Below are 17802 nucleotides of genomic sequence, written 5' to 3'. Positions count from 1 at the left end.
TGTGAGTCTTAAACAAGTGTATGTAATTCATGAAAATTCACTGAGTTATACAGTTATGCTTTAGTTATCTTTCTGTGTGTATATTACACTTCAATGCACAATTTATAACGATGATGATGTTATCTCACTCATCTTTTCATATGTATCTTGAATTAAAGGTCTGAATCTAAGGACTGAGTTTATAACATTTAAAAAAATAGAGACTGAAACAGTAATATCAAAGGCAAGGAAATGCATAGGTAAAAGGTGAAGTTAAGACACATCCACAAGGAGAAATTCTTGAATTTATAATGACAGATGGAAGGTCTATGACAATCACAGAGAAATATTACTTCGGGGTTTTTCAAAAATGCAGCTTTAACATTTTCAAGTACATATAACATTGATACAGCTGGAGGATATCCCAGGATCATCCCTGGGCGATCTTCTTCTTGGGCCACTATACACTAGGTAGAGGGACACTCTTTGAACGGTCACCAGACCATTGACCAAATCATCAAAAGCTCACAAGCCTAGTAGTATGAGCAGTTTTGTTAGGGTGATGTAGTAAGTGCAGTTTTCCATGTACATTCTTGAGTGTAAATGAATGCTGTAATAACTTTTTGGATGACTGACCTTTGGTGAAAGGACCCACAATCACACCTGCTTAGTTCCATAGAAAGCAAGCCTATCCACCTGCTCCTTAGGGAGGGCCAGCAACCTCTGGCCCATGTGAACACTGCTGTGGCACTGAGGAGACAATAAAAGGAAGCTGCAACCACTCTAAGCTGATCTATAGCCTCTTCTAGTGTCTTATGCATAGTGAGTCCTCAGTATGTCTTCAGCTGATCTAAATATTTAGCAGGTAGAGACAATGTTTCATTTCCTAATGAGTAGATTAGAATCATTTATGAATAGCACAAAAATTGGACAAATATCATAACATAATGGTTTTTTTTAAAAAGGCTTGAAATAAATGTCTTAAAAGCTAACTAAATAATAGCTTACAATAATAGCCCTAGGAATAGTTTCCCAAGATGCTCCTTCTCAATCTTGCCACTCTAGGTTGACTGCTTCTCTACAAGACTCCATGTCTCATCTATGAAATAAAAGACAATTATAACCTCTGTGACAGATGATATTTTAAAAATCCCACATGTTCTTTTACAATGTGACTCTGCCACTCCCCCATTAAGTGGTGAAGTCTATTTCCCCTCCTGTTGAATTGGGGAGGGCATGTGACTTTCCACCAACAGAAAATGGCAGGAGTGATGCTACGAGGATTGCAAGGCTGGGTCATCAAAGGGAATACAGCTTTCACCTTGTTTGCTGGCACACGTGCATGTGGAGTCCTGTGCCTGAGGCCTGTAGAAAGACTGCCTGTGCTGAGGTTGCCATGCTATGAGTAAGCCAAACCAAATGGAGAGGCCACATGCAATCTTTACATCATCTCAGTCCAGGTGACAGATATGCTAGTGAATAAGCCATTAGATGATTCCAGCCCCCAGTCACTCTCAAACTTCAAGTCTTCCTAGACGAGGCCCTAGACATTGCAGAGCAGAGATTAGCCATCCTCACTGTGCCCTGTCTGAATTCCTGACCCACGGAATCCGTAAGTATAATAACATAGTTGTTTGAAGCTGCTAAGTTTGGGGGCAACAGTAACTGGAAAAACCACCAAAAGACTGCCTTAAACTTTAAATAAGGTAAATGTGCATATGGAAGTGCTCTTTACTGATTCTCATAACTGAAAGCAAAATGGTAGGCTGCTGCTGTCTAAAATGGAATGGGAAAGGAGATATATGAAAAGTGGGGCAAGGAGAGCAGGGGGAGGTGAGAGAGGCATGATGATGAATTACAGTAGCAGAGCGGAAGGCAGGCTTGTGCTCCCATTTATCAGTATCCTTTGACTTACTATATGAAATCTGGTATCTTTTGAAAGTAGAGCCAAGAGGATCTCCTTTAATATTGAATATGGGGTATGAGGCAATGAAGAATCAAAGATGACTCTAGGAATTTTGGCCTGAAAAACTGTACAGGAAGGATGAATCCGCGATTAGTTAAACGTAGAAAACTACAGGTAGAACTAGTTTGGAAAGAACATCATAAGTTCAGTTTGGGACATTTTAAGTCTGAGATATCTACTGGACATGCAAGTGAAAATGCTGAATTGGTTGTTATATATTTGAGTCTGGAGTTTACTGAAGAAAGTATTGCTCTCCATAACCCAGTTAGTTCAACAGTTACATTCCAAGGAGAAATAGGGGCCTCTCTGAACAGCTTATCATTCTCTCTCAGTATTACTAATGGCTCAGAAGTATATGACAATATATTGTTAAGTGAAAAAAGCAAGTTATAGAATGTTCCTATTGATTTATACATACATATGTATGTGTTGTACAAGCATATGTACAATAAAGTTGGTGTTTTATATTCTGATTATTTTGTTTTTACAGTAAGTCATTTTAATTCATCTATAATTTTAAAATCATTCACACACATACATGGTAAATACATCTTTAACACTTACTGTGTCATATAACTTATAATGCATGCTTCCTTTCAGCCAAACATGAAGCACTGCTTTCCTTCCATTGGAACCTTATTGCAACAGAAACTAATTTAAATATACAAATGCAAACCAAAAACAAAAATGAAGCTTGTTTATTATTGAGTAGCATCAAAATCACCCAGTCTACCTAAAAACATGTAATGAGGTTAACATCATCTTTGTTGAACTTTCAAAAATTTCCTTGTGGTAATGAACAAACTCATCTAAGCAGCTGTAACTTAACAGTGCAAGCTGGCCCCATTCCATAATTCTGCATACCTTACCCTTAATCATTACATACACACACTACACGACCCTAAACTAAGAGACAAGAGAACTGCAGAAAGGACAATGGAACAGAGGGGGAAACCTAGTCAGAAAGCCGGAACAAAAATTCTGAAAGGATGTGCTCCATCTACTCTGTTGTATTTGCCCTCTGCCACTTCCTTTCAGTTATTACAGCATGAAGAGTAATTCTAGCACCAAAGAATCAGGTCAATTAATTTATATACATCCGGAATTACTTCTGTAAGTCCATTAGGAAATAAAAGTCTAAAGTGTTTTGACAGTCTTGTGGATTAGGTAATAAATAGCGTTTAGTTTTATTAATATTTAAGTTTCTCTAGCTGATTGATTAATCTGTCTGTAGGCACTAAGACAAGTAACTCAAATACAAACATTACAAATACTGCTATTGTGATGGACTGAAGATTGTCACAAATCCTTTTAAAGTCCTTCTGTTGAGAGGTAGGGTCTATTTCCTTTCCCTTTGGTCTGGGAGCTCTCTGAGACTGCTCTAATAAAACATGGTGAAAGTAACACTGTGCCATTTTCTGAGCCCAGGCATTGAGACTAGCACCTTCCACTTCTTATATCTTGCAATACTCACTCTTGGAGCCTGGAGCTGCCATGTAAGAAGTCAGATTATCCTGCTGAGAGACCATGTGGAGAAGTCTAAGACTAAATGGGAATCTGGGCAGTGCCAGATTATAGCATCAACTATACGGGTACAGGGGTGAACTTTTACAGTTCAACAATAAAAAGACAAATAGCCCAATGTTTTTAATGGGCAAAAAATCTGAATAATTTCTCTAAAGAAGATATGTATAGGAAGTATGCATGGATGCAACAAGTAAAAATGGGACATTCTAGAACTGCTGTCAGGGGGACTTTGTCATCCTGTTCACCAAAGGGTCAGATTTGCAGCGGCCAAAGGCATCCATTCCAAAGTGAGTGTGATAGAACATCATAAAGAGGTGAACTGAGATGATTCACTTTGCAGTTTGAACAGTAGTGTTTCACAGGAAGGGAAAATGACTAAACTGAAAGGAGAAATAAACAATTCCCCCATGAAGCTGGAGACTTCAACCATTCTTAGTAAGTGATAAAATAGACAGAAAATCATCAAGGATATAGAAGAACTCAACACCATCAACAAACAGGACAGAACTGACATTTACAGACCACTCCACCCAATAGCAGCAGCACAGGCATTGTTTTCCAGTACCCGTGGAACATGTACCATAGTACACTGCATCCTGGGCCATAAAGTAAACTTCAACAAGTTTAACCAAATTGGAATTATATGGAGCATGTTCTCTAACACAATGGAATCAAAACTAGAAATCAACAGAAAGATAACAAAGTATTCAAAAGAAAACTAAAAATCACACTTTTAAATAAAAGTCCCAAGGCAAAAAAGGTAAAAGAAGTCTCAAGGGGAAAATATATGAAAGTGAATAAAGATAAAAATTACAACACATCAAAATTTGTGGGACATAGCTAATGCAGTGCTGAGAGGGAAATTTATAACACTTTATGCTCATACTAGAAAAGAGGAAAAGTCTCAAGCCAACAGACTAAGCTCCCAACTCAAAAAACTAGAAAAATAAGAGCAAAATAAATCCAAAGCAAATAGAAGGATTGAAGTAATAGAGATGAGAGCAGAAATAAATTAAATTAAAAATGGAAAAGATAATGAAACAAGAAGATGGTTCTGTGAAATGGTCAATAAAAATGACGGACCTGTAGCATGAAAAAAGGAGATAAAATTGCCAATATCAGGTATGAAAGAGGGGATGCTATTTTTCATTTGCTTTAAGTGTGCCCATAATTTTTCACTGAAACATTTTTATAATGGTTGCTTTTACATCTTTGTTAAGACAATTCTAATATCTCTGTCACCTTGGTACTGGAGTATCTTCGATCAAGTTGAGATCTTCCTGTTTCTTGATATGAGTGATTTTTTTTTTACTGGAACCTGGACATTTTGGTTTTAGGCTATGAGACTCTGGATCTTCTTGAAACCTTCTATTTCAACTGGCTTCCTCCAGCTCTGGCTGGAGATCAGGTTGGGAGTGAGAGGCTATTACCTCATTACTGCCAGGTGATCACAGAAGTCTTGGTTCACCATTTGGCCTGTGCTGACATCCAGGGTTGGGGACTCTCTGTTATTGCTGGGTAAGGCTGAGAATTCTGGCTCCCCATTAGGCCTCCACTGATACCTCCTTTGCTAGGATTGGTAAGAACACCTTACTACTGCTCCTTGTGTGACCTCCACTGATACTGATACCATGGCAGGGAGGAGGTGTCCTCATTACCTCTAGGCAGTGGTAAAAGTCTCCTCTGATACTACCCTAGATGGGAGGGAGAGGAATGCATCATTACTGCTGGTTTAAGGTGGAAGTCTAGGCTCCCCACTGTTACTGCTATGGCATATAAAAATACTGACAGCAAGGACATGTAAATGCCTGACTTTTGTGCTCATTCATGATACTGCTGTGATTTCTAGGAGGATGGTGTCAATGGCAATGAACTAGTGAGGGTTACGATGTGTGTTGGGCAAGACTGTGAAGCTTTCCTTAACAGAACATAGAGAGTCTCTCTGTGGGTAGGACAGCCTGGGCTTGGGTTTTTAGAAGTGATTTGACAAGCATTTCTGGAACATGACTAGGACCTAAGAACCTGATGCTAGGGGCCGAGAAATCAAGAATGTGGTCTCTGACCTTTAAGAACTAGTATGTACTAGAAATAGATAGATGTACAATGAAATGCTCAATTTCATTGTAACCAGCACGTCCTACCAGCTCCTTTATCTGATGCTATTTCTTCCCTTTCCTTCCTTCCCTCACTCATTCACTCAAACTTATACCAAGCATTTTATTTCATGCCAGCCTTTGTGCAAAGCACTGGGAACACAAAGACCAGTAAGAAAAAAACGGTTTCCAAAACCAATCATTACCTTTACTACTTCCTCTGGCAAATAAGCCCTTTCCCCTGTCAACAAAACCAAAGTCCTCTCCTACTTAAACTTTGAGTCTTTGTAAATGAATGCTGTTTGCTTACGGTTAAACCCAATTATTCCAGTTGTCCCCTTTCATTTCGATTTATGCATTTTATAAACTCTGTATGTTTCGGCCCTCTATTTATTGATGCTGTCACTACGAGGCCCCTATTAAAATGAAGCAACTTCTTACGGTGTCCTGTATTAACAGGATTATTATGAGGTTATGTAATTAATGCTCTGTTTCTCTTCAAAAACTAACACGTTACTGATTGTTGAATCAGACTTAGAAATCTTGGTCTCCAAAGAAGCCTTACCATAATTTCAGACTGGATTTCAAACAGTTTTATCCTGTGAATAGGACATATATCCCTAAATAAATGAGCTTGACTTTAACTATTGACCTATCCTAGCCTGGTATCATCTGTCATTGGTCTGAGTGAATTGCTGAACACGGAATGTGACTCTGCATTATAAATGTATAATTAGCCACTCAAAGTCTCTCCTCAAGTAGCACACAGATAACTGTAAGAGCATTCACTCTCTAAATCAAAAGTACAAGCCTGCAAATACCTGAGGGAAGGCCGTGGAACAGTGTCTGGACTGGCTGGTACCTGGACTCCTTTCTCCCATTCTTCCTTCCATGTATCCGCGAAGAGGTAATAGCTGTCAGGATTAATATGGTGAGAGTCTGGAATTTTCATGGCACTGATAAGGTCCTTCCGGAATACCTGGGAAGACATTGCACACACCTTGAGAGGACTATCACTATGGAACTAACACCATTTAATGCTCTCCTTTAAAAAAGACCATCCCCACTCAATCTACACTTCAACAAGAGACACATCGATAACCTTCTGAATTGCCAGATCAACTTCTATTTGGAAAGGGTTTGAAGTATTGATAGGGAACTCAGCTTGTTCTAGATTTAATAAAGAACAAAGGGGTCCTGCCTGAATTATTTTCTTGGGCCTCCTTGAATTTAAATCAACAATACAGGTTACTCTTAAAAAGTCAGTATAAAACAATCCTTAACTCTCTCATATTAAGCAACAAGTATACTCTGATAGCTTATAACTGTTTATTTAGCTATCAACTTATTTTTAAATTATCTACTTAGAAATAATTTTAGTCTTACAGAGAAGTTACAAAAATAGTACAGAGCTCCCATATACCCTTCACATAGTTTCCTCTAATGTTAACATCTTACATAGCCAGAGTACAATTGTCTAAACCAGGAAATTAACATCGCTACAATACAATTAGCTGATCTACAAACCTTATTCAATTTTTATTAATTTTCCCCCTAATGTCCTTCTGTTCCAGAATTCAATTCAGGATTTTACATTGCTTTAGTTGTCACGTCTCCTTAGTATCCTCCAGTTTGTAACAGTTTTTCAGTCTTTCCTTGTCTTTGAAGACCTTGACACCTTTGAAGAGTACTGGTCATGTATTTTATAGAATGTCCATATAATTTAGGTTTGACTGATGTTTTCTTATGATTACACTGAGGTTATTCATTTTGGGGGCAAGAATACCACAGGAACAGCGCTGTGCTCTTTCATTCCATTATATCAGGAATGTATGATGCCGATGTCTTATTAGTGGTGACATAAAACTTCATCAGTTGGTTAAGGTATTATGTTTTGCTTGTTTTCTTCACTATTGGGTTACTATATGTCTCTTTGTAATTAGTAAGTATCTTAGAGGAGATACTTTGAGATTATAAAAACATCCCGTTTCTCCTCAAACTGTCATGGACTAATTTTAGCATCCACTGATAGATATCTTGCCTGCAACAGCTTTTCTATTTCCCTCAGTTCTTCTGCATTTATTAATTGGAATTCCTCTGTAAGAAAGTTCTGTCCCTTCTTATTCATTCATTCAACCATTTATATCATTACAGACTTGTGGATACCTATTTTATTCTTTGGGTTATAATTCAGTATTATTGTTATTTATTTTGATGCTCAAATTGTTCCACCTTTGGTCACTGGGAGCTCTTTCTAGTTGGCTGACACCTGTGCTCTTTTGATACAGCCCATCCTTTTTTGATACAGCCTGTCCTACATTACAACATGCCCCAGGCATGTTTATACCCTCTACCTGATGATAAAAGCTATTCATTTTATATAGCTTCATATCCTGTCACATTACTGAATTCTTTTATAGCTTGAGTTAGTTTTATCATTGATTTTCCTATAGTTTTCTAGATCTACTTTCACATCATCTGCAAATAGAGTTTTGTATCTTCTTTACCTAGTTTATGTCTCTAATTGGTTTCTCCTGTTTAATTGCATTGAATAATACCTCTACTAATATTTGGGACAGTAATGAGGATGGTGAGCTTATCTGCCTTCTTCCTAAAATTAGCTGAAATGCCTCTAGTGTTTCCCCATTTAACAGGATACTAAGTTGACGACTATGTTATGTTTATTTTATAATGTTAATAAATTATCTTACAGTCCCTATTTTCTTGAATGTTTTATAATGCCTGGGTATTGAATTTTGTTAAAGGCTTTTTCCGTATATTTTTATATTATATATTTATATATAATTACATAAATATAATTATATTATAGTATATTATAATTCCATATATGGAAACAATATAATTTTCCCCTTAGATATATTAATATGCTATATGATAATACTGGATTTCTTAATAAAAACTTGCATTTCTGGAATGAATGTCTATTTGATCATGATATGTTCTTAGTATGGTATTGTATTGTTCTCTCATATTTTATTTAATATTCTTATATCATATTTCTGAGTGATATTTATCTACAGTTTCCTTTCTTTCTACTTTTTTTGGACTGTCTGGGACTTTTAGGTTTAATTATCAGCACTATGCATGCTTCATAAAAGGAATTAGGATACTTTCCTTCTGTTACAATGCTCTAGAATAATCTGAGAATTATTGGGAATATCTGGTCCCTATGACACCATCTGAACTTGCTGCTTTTTTGTGGGGTAGTTCCTTAATAATTTTCTCTACCTCTTTGGAAATTGATCTCTTTAAGCTTTCTACCTCCAATGGGGTCAATTTTGGTAATCTATATTTCCATGGGAAGTTATCTATCTTATCTAGGTTTTCAAACTAATTTGTACAGAGGCTTGCAAAGTATAGACAGTTTCACTTTGCACAGCCGTGTGCACAGGGGTGAGGAGGACAGGAATGGTATGTTTACTGTGGCAGCCAGGAGGCTCCCAGTGCGAGCCTTAACCTTACCCCTGGTAAAGGATCCCTAGCTGTGTGGAAAGTTCAAAGGCCAGAGGTATGGGTTGATGACATGGGTACAGCTAAAACTTACAGAAACAAAGAGATTCCCTTTAGTTCATTTGCTGCATCCTAAGCACAATTAGGTACTGATAATACGGGAATAAAGAGCCATCTAAAGGTTGATGTACTGTTATCCTCTGGTTGAAAGGACCTCTGGGTGACTAAGGGGCACAGAAATGTACTCACCAGCCTGGGAAAATGACTTAAATCGCTGTGGCAACCTAGACTTTGTGACACTGCCTTTTAAATACAGAAAAAAAAGTATGCCATGAATTCTTCAGCTAATGGGGCATTGATTTCAGTGATGAAGGCCTAGTTAATGTCTAAAAAATGAGGGAATAAACTTTCACATAAAAGCACACATATACTAGTCTATACCTCACCTACTAATTTTTAATTCTGGAAAAGAAATCAAACAACCACTTGTAGATTTATGACAAATGTGCCTACATCTCTGGAACATCAAAGCAAGAGATGCTATCAAGCAAACATTTTAGCCTTTAATGCTAATCAAGTTTCTCTGAGGAGAAACACTGTCCAAGTTATGTGTAACATGAAAGTAGAGGCACAGAGCATGACACAATAAAGCAATTAATTCTGAGTTTGTGTAGTTCTATTTAAACTGACAACATTTCACAGAGGACACCTCTGAACTATCACATAATCAAATGATGTCATTTAAATGAATAAGGACTCATTCCATTTGCTACTCTGCAGAGACAGCTCTGCAAATACCTGTTGGTTTCATTTAGGGAGGATTAAGAATTAATCATATGCTGAGCAAAGTAGAGAAGGAAACCAACCTTAAATATGCTGGTGACTAGGTGGCAACAAAATGACCTTCCTACCAAGAATTCTAGCCAATTAAAGTTAATTGGGTACTGTGGAGGGAGAAAGCTAAGTCTATAAGAAACAAAAAGTGGTGGTTTATTGCATAATGCTTTGTATAAGGAGGTAAGAGAGGATCACAGACAGATTCGTTAACACAGTTTGCACAGAGCTCAGTGCTCTGCGTGGCTAGCGGGAGAAACTGAATCACCATTTTGCCGAATACTCAGATTCATTTCTATAAATTACCACAGTACCTTTAATGAGACAGTGGTTAAGAGGCAATGGCAACTGACAACTGTGCTAAACGACTGTCTTTGGAAAGACAATACCGTGGGGAATCCTACCTTAAATCTGGAAAGAATACTAGAGCCAAGTATTTTTCAACCTCTAAAGTATTTTATTATTTTTCATGTAATACACTTCTCAAAATAAATCAACTGATTGCAAAATCGTGCTTTGGGCTTGCTAACAATTACATAGCATAAGCCGTGCCTTCATAGTTAATGCTTATGAAAATCTGTTCTGTTCAATTTCCTTAAGTAGCCTGGAAACGTATCACAGTGGGTTGAATGGTCCCCCAAAAGATATGTCCACATCCTAATTTCTGAAATCTGTGATTGTTACTTTATTTGGAAAAGGGATCTCTGCAGATATAAATAATTTAAGGATTCTGAGATGAAGAGATCACCCTGGAATATCCAGGTGGGCCTTAAATCCAATGACAAGTGTCTTTATAAGAGAAAGGCAGAGGGAGATTTGAGAAAGAAGAGAAGGCACTGTGACCACAGAGGCAGAGACTGGAGTGACTCATTGATCCACAAGTCAATAAATGCTGACAGCTATCAGAACCTGGAAGAGGCAAAGAACAGAATCTACCCCTGTCTCTGGAGGGAGAGCAGTCTGGCTGATCTTGGACTTCTGGCCTCCAGGAACTGTGAGAAAATAAATTCCTGTTGTTTTAAGCCACCCAGTTTGTGGTAATTTGTTACAGCAGCCCTAGGAAACTAACACACACATTTACCAAACAGAAGAGTAAGTTGAAGACTCTAGAGAAAGAGACAAAAGGCAGAGGCCAATGAAATCTGGCCTTTGTCCATGGCTTCAGAAATATCAAACCTCCAGGGAACAGGCACTCTGTGAAGTCTAGGAAACCTATGACTTCAGAAATACCAATCAACTCATACTCATTTTTCTTAAGCAGATGTAGGCTAACTCTAATGACTATTATAATTTTCCTTTCCACCTTTAGAGAAAAATAGCAGACTTATATGGTAAGCTTGATTTCAATTTTACAAACTAGCCAGATTAAACAGCATCAGATCCAGGATTTCTAGAGAAGCATTTTTCACTCAAGGCAGAGTGCAAGAGTCTGCCTTATCTTGCTGTAGAAGTCAAACATTTCAAGTATGAGGCAGAACATAAAATGCTGAAGAGGGGATAGGAATGTAAGTTCAGTACTCAGGAAGATATCTGCAAAGTGATACGAAATATATTTACCAGACTGGTCTCATGAATCTACTTCTGATAAGAAAAGGCATTTTTTAAGTTTTAAGAATAAGCACAGGCAAACAAAATAGTTACAGAATATCCTGGGTAGAGGTGTGAGTTTTATACACATACAGTGGCACAGACATACACACATATTTGTTTATATTTTCATAAAGAAATAATAAAAGGATAAACCAAGAACTTCAAAAAAAGAATGGTTAACTCTGAGGAAAAGGGAGGAAATAGGGAGTATAGAGACAAAATCTGGATCTCTCTGAATGTATTTTGTTTCACAGTTTGATATTTGAAACAGGCAAATGTTTTACATGGTTAAAATGAAATTAAAAATCCTTAAAGAAAGGAAAATGGGTCCAAGGACAGACAACCCGAACTGGTCTACTGGTTTCACCGCTTATAGTTTTGAGCAAGTTGTCTAAATTCTCTGTGTCTCAGCTTACTATCTGTAAAATGAGGATAATAACACTTACTTCATCCTATGAGGCTGTTGTAGAGATTAAATAGGTGAATTTACATAAAGGGCCCAGCATGGTATTGGGCTCATCATAATTGCTAAATAAATTCTAGCTATAGTTATTTTATTATCATCATCATAGTCTTAGCTTTACTTCTAAAAGCAGAAAGAAGTATATAGCTGAGTTCTCTTATCTAGTCCATAACGTAATTAATTGTTGATGGGGTAAACGAGATGTGAGTTCATGGCTCAACTAAACCGTGCATGGTTTGACTCCCAAAGATAATGTTCCAAAGCAAGAGTCCCACTGAACACTGTGACTAACATTCTACAGATCATGAGGCAATGCAGAAACTTCATAAAATAAAACATGGCTAAAGATAAAGAACATGGACCTACTGTGTAGCACAGGGAGCTATATTCAATATCCTGTAATAACCTATAAAGGAAAAGAATCTGAAAAAGAATATATATATGTATTTATACACTTTGCTGCATACCTGAAACATTGTAAATCAACTATACTTTAATTAAAAAAAACCCACATGACTATTTGTTGTTAAAGATTATGAATGAGGGATCTAGGTGTTCAGACACTGACCTAGGTAATGAAGTTGAGAAGTTTTACAAGTTCTTGATTATGTGCCTATTTTATATGCACTGGTAGTTTCCCCAAAAGTTCCTGAAACAAAAAGGCTTTGTATTTACCAGATATCTGCTCATTTATGGTCAAAGAGGGGATTCACAGGCTAACATACAGCCCAGAAGCTATGCCAAGTCCAACAGTGCATGCACATCTTGGCTTCTCAGATGCTTGCAGAAACAAAAGGGGGCCTCACTATGAATTCAATTAGAATATCAATGCTTAACCTGACAGAGCCACAAAATGAAAATGCCCTTCATGGACAGCTCTGGCTTTTACTGTTTTCATTAACATCTCTCAGTGGGCAATTTCTTAAAGCATGGCTAGCCTGAACATTTCTGTGACTTTTTTTTAGAGGAAAAGCCAAAACACTTACTTCCTGTATGACACAAAGGGGAACACTGTCTGGTCTATGTATAATGAAGCAGAGAGATTGATCAGTTTTGATTCACAGTCACTAAATCTGAAACTATACATAACTGATGACAAACAGATGTGTCACCCCAAAAGCCTTAAAAAACACCTGCAAACTTACTTATATGTTTAAACTATATTTAATATAGTTTAAAGGGAATTAACCCTAAGTGATTTTCTTAGAATTATACAATCTTAAGACAAGAAAAGATTTTTCAGGTTATCTAAAAGAATCAACCACTTAAAGCAGAGAAGACCTAGCAAAGAACACAAGCTTGTTCTTATATGGTAACAAAAGCACATTGTGTCCCACGCTGATTTTTTTCCAATGAAGCAAAACTTATTCAATTTCTAAGTTTAAAACTTTAAAAATCATGGAAATACTTTTCAAAAAATTTAAAATAATTCTTAGGTTTCTTATAGAGAATAAACGGGACATTTTTGATGGCTATGGGCTGACATCTTTTGGAACATCAATTATCATAAAGCAATGTATTCTGGGCTGCTTGGGTAGGGCTGATTATTCCCCTTACCCAATACTATCTCCTCACCGGATACCATACAGAGGCATCTGCGTCCTGGTAACGGAGGAGGGGGAGCAATTGAATCTGACTTGAAGATCTGGGCAATTTTCACACAGGAGATGAAAACTGAGGTTTGCTCTGAAAGTTTTTCTCCCATCCTTCAATGTCCCTTTTTGTGCAATAAGCATGCATTTACAAGGTTAGTAGTTTTTATCTACTGTGGGTCATAAAACCAAACAATCAAGCTTGTTAGAAATACAACCAAAGTAATATAAACAGGCTCTACTTGAGGGTATGCAGTGTTCTCTGCTGAGTTAAAATATATGAACTTTCACTCTGTTGCTATGAAAGTCTTAGACATAATAAGTGAGACTCCGGTCCTACAGAAGATATGCAGTCGATCTTTCAAGATAGGTTGATATGTTTTATAGACCAGTCAGACTAATATTAGGTGAAAATATCCAGGCTTTTGAGAAAGAATGGAAGACTTCTTAATAATTCAAGTTGGTCATCTAGTAGTACTCTGTGCCTCTTCTAGGGCAGTTGGTTTTTAAAAAACATCTTGAAGAACATGAGCCCTTTTGAGAATCAGATGAAGGCTACTAGCTCGGAAAAAAAATACACACAAAAACATTCCCTTAAAAGTCTGTATACAATTTTCAAAAGATACCAAAGCCCCCGAACCATATGTGGAATTCACATACGCCTAGGAAACACTTCTGTAGAGGATAAATCAGGAGGCACACACACAGGAATCTCACCAAAGCACTAAACATCAAAGGAAATATTCGTCTATTAATGCAGCCAATTAAGCCCCAATGGAAAAGATCATTTATATTGCATTTCAATGACTAACTCACAGTAAAAACATAAGGTTTCATCTCAGACCTGTAGAATCAGAAAAAAAGAAATACCCATCCTTACAAGAAGAAAAAGTCAGGAGAGGCAGCAAATTAATGATTTTTTGTGAACCCACTGGAGAAATGAGTCACAGGACAAATGGTCAACTAAAAGAGAGACAAGCAAGCCCACAGGGAGACACAGGACAAGAGCCATTTGCTTACTTGGGGCAAAAGCCACAGCAGGAACGTTAAACTAGAAATTCTGATATGTCTCTGGGGGCCAAGTAGGGACTACTATCAGAATATAAAGTTTCTGGGGGCTGTAGCCTCAGGGGGTTCCCACCTTCTTGTAAGCTTTTTCTCCAGCAACCCAGCTGGGCTCTCACAGGGAAGATGGGGGAGACCTGGAAAAAAAGCTCCCTAGTGGCACTGTCTGGGCCACTGGTGCTCAGTGTCCTGGCTCCCTTACTGAACAAAAGACCTAGACTGCAGAGGAAGGATATCACTGGAGTAATCTGACTAGTTCTGGGGGAAGGAAAAAGCACCTAACCTCGGCTTCCCAGTGTTACTCAAGGGGAAAAAAACCTTAATCTACAGGAGGACCTCAAGGACATAGACTGAGAACACCAGAGGACACCTGCTGCAGGCAGACGGGAGAACAGCAGGCAGGGTCAAAAAAGCTCAATCCCTGAACGCTGCCTCCCTCACTTCACACCCAGACACAGGACCACTAGACACTCTGAAGACTGAGATGTAATCAGATTAGAGAGCGCCACCCTTCCCCACACCCTACCAGCACGCTAAAGTCCCCACTGATGACAACAGCAGCTTACAGCTGGGAGAGCTGCAGAAGACAGAATCTCTGAGGACAAGCACAAAGGGAAAACTCTAAGTCAAGAGAGGAGACAAAAACAAGGTTACTAGAGGAATTTGAAGTCTCTGGTACCCATAGCAATAACAAATTTCAAACACTTTTGTACATGGCTGGTGGGAGTGTAAACTGAAGCCCCTTTGGAAAACAGTCTGGCATTCCCTCAAATGGTTAAACAGTTACCGTATGATTCAGCAATTCTACACCCAGGTGTTTTTGAAAACATATGTCTACATAAAAATGTGTACATGAATATTCACAACAGCAATGTTCATAATATTTCCAGAAGGGAGACAACCCAAATGTCCATCAACTAATGAACAGATAAACAAAATGTGGTATATGCATACAGTGGAATATCATTCAATCATAAAAAAGAAATGAAGTACTGATACATGCTTCAACATAGATGAACCTTGAAAATGTTATGTTAAGTGAAAGAAGCCAGAAACAAAAGGCCATATATTGTATGATTACATTTATATGAAATGTCCAGTATAGGAAAATCCATAGAAACAGAAATTAGATTAGTGGTTGCCAGGGGCTGGGAGTAGGGGGATTGGGGACTAACTGCTAATGGATAGGGGGTTTCTTTCTAGGGTGATGAAAATGTTCTAAATTTAGATTGTGGTAGTGGTTACCCACACAACTCTGTGAAAATACTAAAACCCACTGAACTATACACTTCAAGCAGATGAATTATGTGCTATAAGAATTCTATTTCAAAAAAGATGTTTAAAATTTTTTTAAGAAAGGACAATTGTTGTGGCATCAATGGATATCACCTGAGAAGTCCTGGCATCCACTCCCACCCAGCAATAACAAGGTGTCCCTCCTCTTCAGTGTGATATCAGCAGAGACTGGGTAGGAAGCCTAGACTGTCACCACTGTCCATCAGTAACGTGGTACCCCTTAACACCACCACTCTCCCCTGCTATCAGTGGAGGCAACAAGGTGGGGATTTCCATTCCTGCCAAGTAGTAATGAGACACCCTTTCCCCTTCCCAAAGAGATAACAGAAATAATTTCCTAGAGAGATAACAGAACTAGGATGGGGAGCATAGGAATTCTGTAACTGGTATTAAAAAGTCAGAACCCCTCTTCCCCACTGGCCTGATTATCATGGAGGCTAGCTAAAACAGATTTAAATAAGGCTTAGTGTCTGATAACAGAATACCAAAAAAAAAAAAAAGCCCAGGATTCAACAGAAAATCACTGATAATACTAAGAACCAGGAATGAGAAGAGACCATCAATAGACACTAACACTGAGATGACACAGATGTTGGAATTATCTGACAAGGATTTTAAAGCAGCTGTCATAAAAATGCCTCAACAAGAAATTACAAACACTTTTGAAACAAAAAAAATGGAAAGTTTCAGCAAAGAAACAGAGGATATAAAGAATAACCAAATGGAAAATTTGAAATGGAATAATACAGTAATGGAAATAACAAACTCATGGAATAGGCTCAATAGAAGAATGGAATTAACAGAATAAAGAATCAGTGAAAAAGAGAAATCACTCAATCTAATCAACAGAAAGAATATATGCTAAAAAAAAGTCTGAAGGACCTGTGGGAAAATAACAAAAGACCTAACACTCATGCAACTGAAGTCTCAAAAGAAGAGAAAAAAGGTGGAGTTGAAAAACAGCTAAAGAAATAATGGCTGAAAATTTCCCAAACTTGGCAGAAGATAAAACTTAGATTCAGGAAGTTGATTAAACCCCAAACAAAATAAACCAAAAGAAATCCATGACTAGGCACATGAGGATCTAACTCTGGAAAACTATAGACAAAGAAAAATATTGAAAGCAACTGGAAAAGAAATGACTGATTACCAATAGGAGAGTAACCATTTGAATGACAGTAGATTTCTCATTAGAAACCATGCAGGCCAGAAGGAAGGAGCACATTTTTCAAGTGCTGAAAGAAAAGTTGTCAAATCAGAATTCTTTATCAAATGAAACTATCCTCCGGGATGAAGGTGAAACCAAGACATCCTCAAGTGAAGGAAAAACTAAGACAATTTATCACCAGCAGACTTCCCCTGAAAGAATGGCTGCAGGAAGTTCTTCAAATAGAAGGGAAACGGACAAAAGAAAAGCTGAAACATCAGGAATAAAAGAAGAATAAGAAAATTAAAATATTGGTAAATATTATAGACTATCCTTTTCCTCTTGAGTTTTATAATAATATTTGATGGTTGAAGCAAATATTCTAACATTATCTAATATAGTTATCAATGTACATATAGAAAATATTTAAGATAATTATAAAGGTGAGGGGTGGATAGATGAACCTAAATAGTGGTAAGGTTTCTTTACTTCACTCAAAGTGGTAAAATGTAGAGACCAGAAGACCGATTAAGTTATGTTTGTAAAAGGAAGGTCCTCCCTTTTAAAGATTGCTTCCCAAGAGCTACCACTAAAAATCTAGAGAAAGATACACCCTTAAAACTACTATAGAAAAATCAACATGGAACTTTAAAAAATATTCAAGTAATCTACAGGAAGACAAAATAAAAGAGAAACAAAAAAATAGAGAAAACATACAGAAAAACAAAATAAAAGCAGACAAAACTAAACTGTACCTTAAGTTAAATATAAATGTTTTA

The 17802-nt window shown here is 37.4% G+C and overlaps 1 protein-coding gene across 6 annotated transcripts in view; it reads right to left on the bottom strand.

Moving 5' to 3' along the window:
• JADE3 (jade family PHD finger 3) overlaps positions 1-17802 on the bottom strand; it is a 138694-nt gene that overhangs the window by 51225 nt on the left and 69667 nt on the right. For all 6 annotated transcript variants that reach the window (XM_032475916.1, XM_032475918.1, XM_032475917.1 and 3 more), the window contains exon 4: positions 6387-6544. In XM_032475916.1, coding sequence (XP_032331807.1) covers positions 6387-6544 — 158 coding nt within the window. The remainder of the gene's footprint in view (positions 1-6386; positions 6545-17802) is intronic.

The sequence above is a fragment of the Camelus ferus genome, chromosome X (genome assembly GCF_009834535.1).
Source record: "Camelus ferus isolate YT-003-E chromosome X, BCGSAC_Cfer_1.0, whole genome shotgun sequence".
Classification (NCBI taxonomy): Eukaryota; Metazoa; Chordata; class Mammalia; order Artiodactyla; family Camelidae; genus Camelus; species Camelus ferus.
The sequence above is the reverse complement of the archived record's forward strand: the minus strand, read 5'-3'. Positions and strand labels throughout refer to the sequence as shown.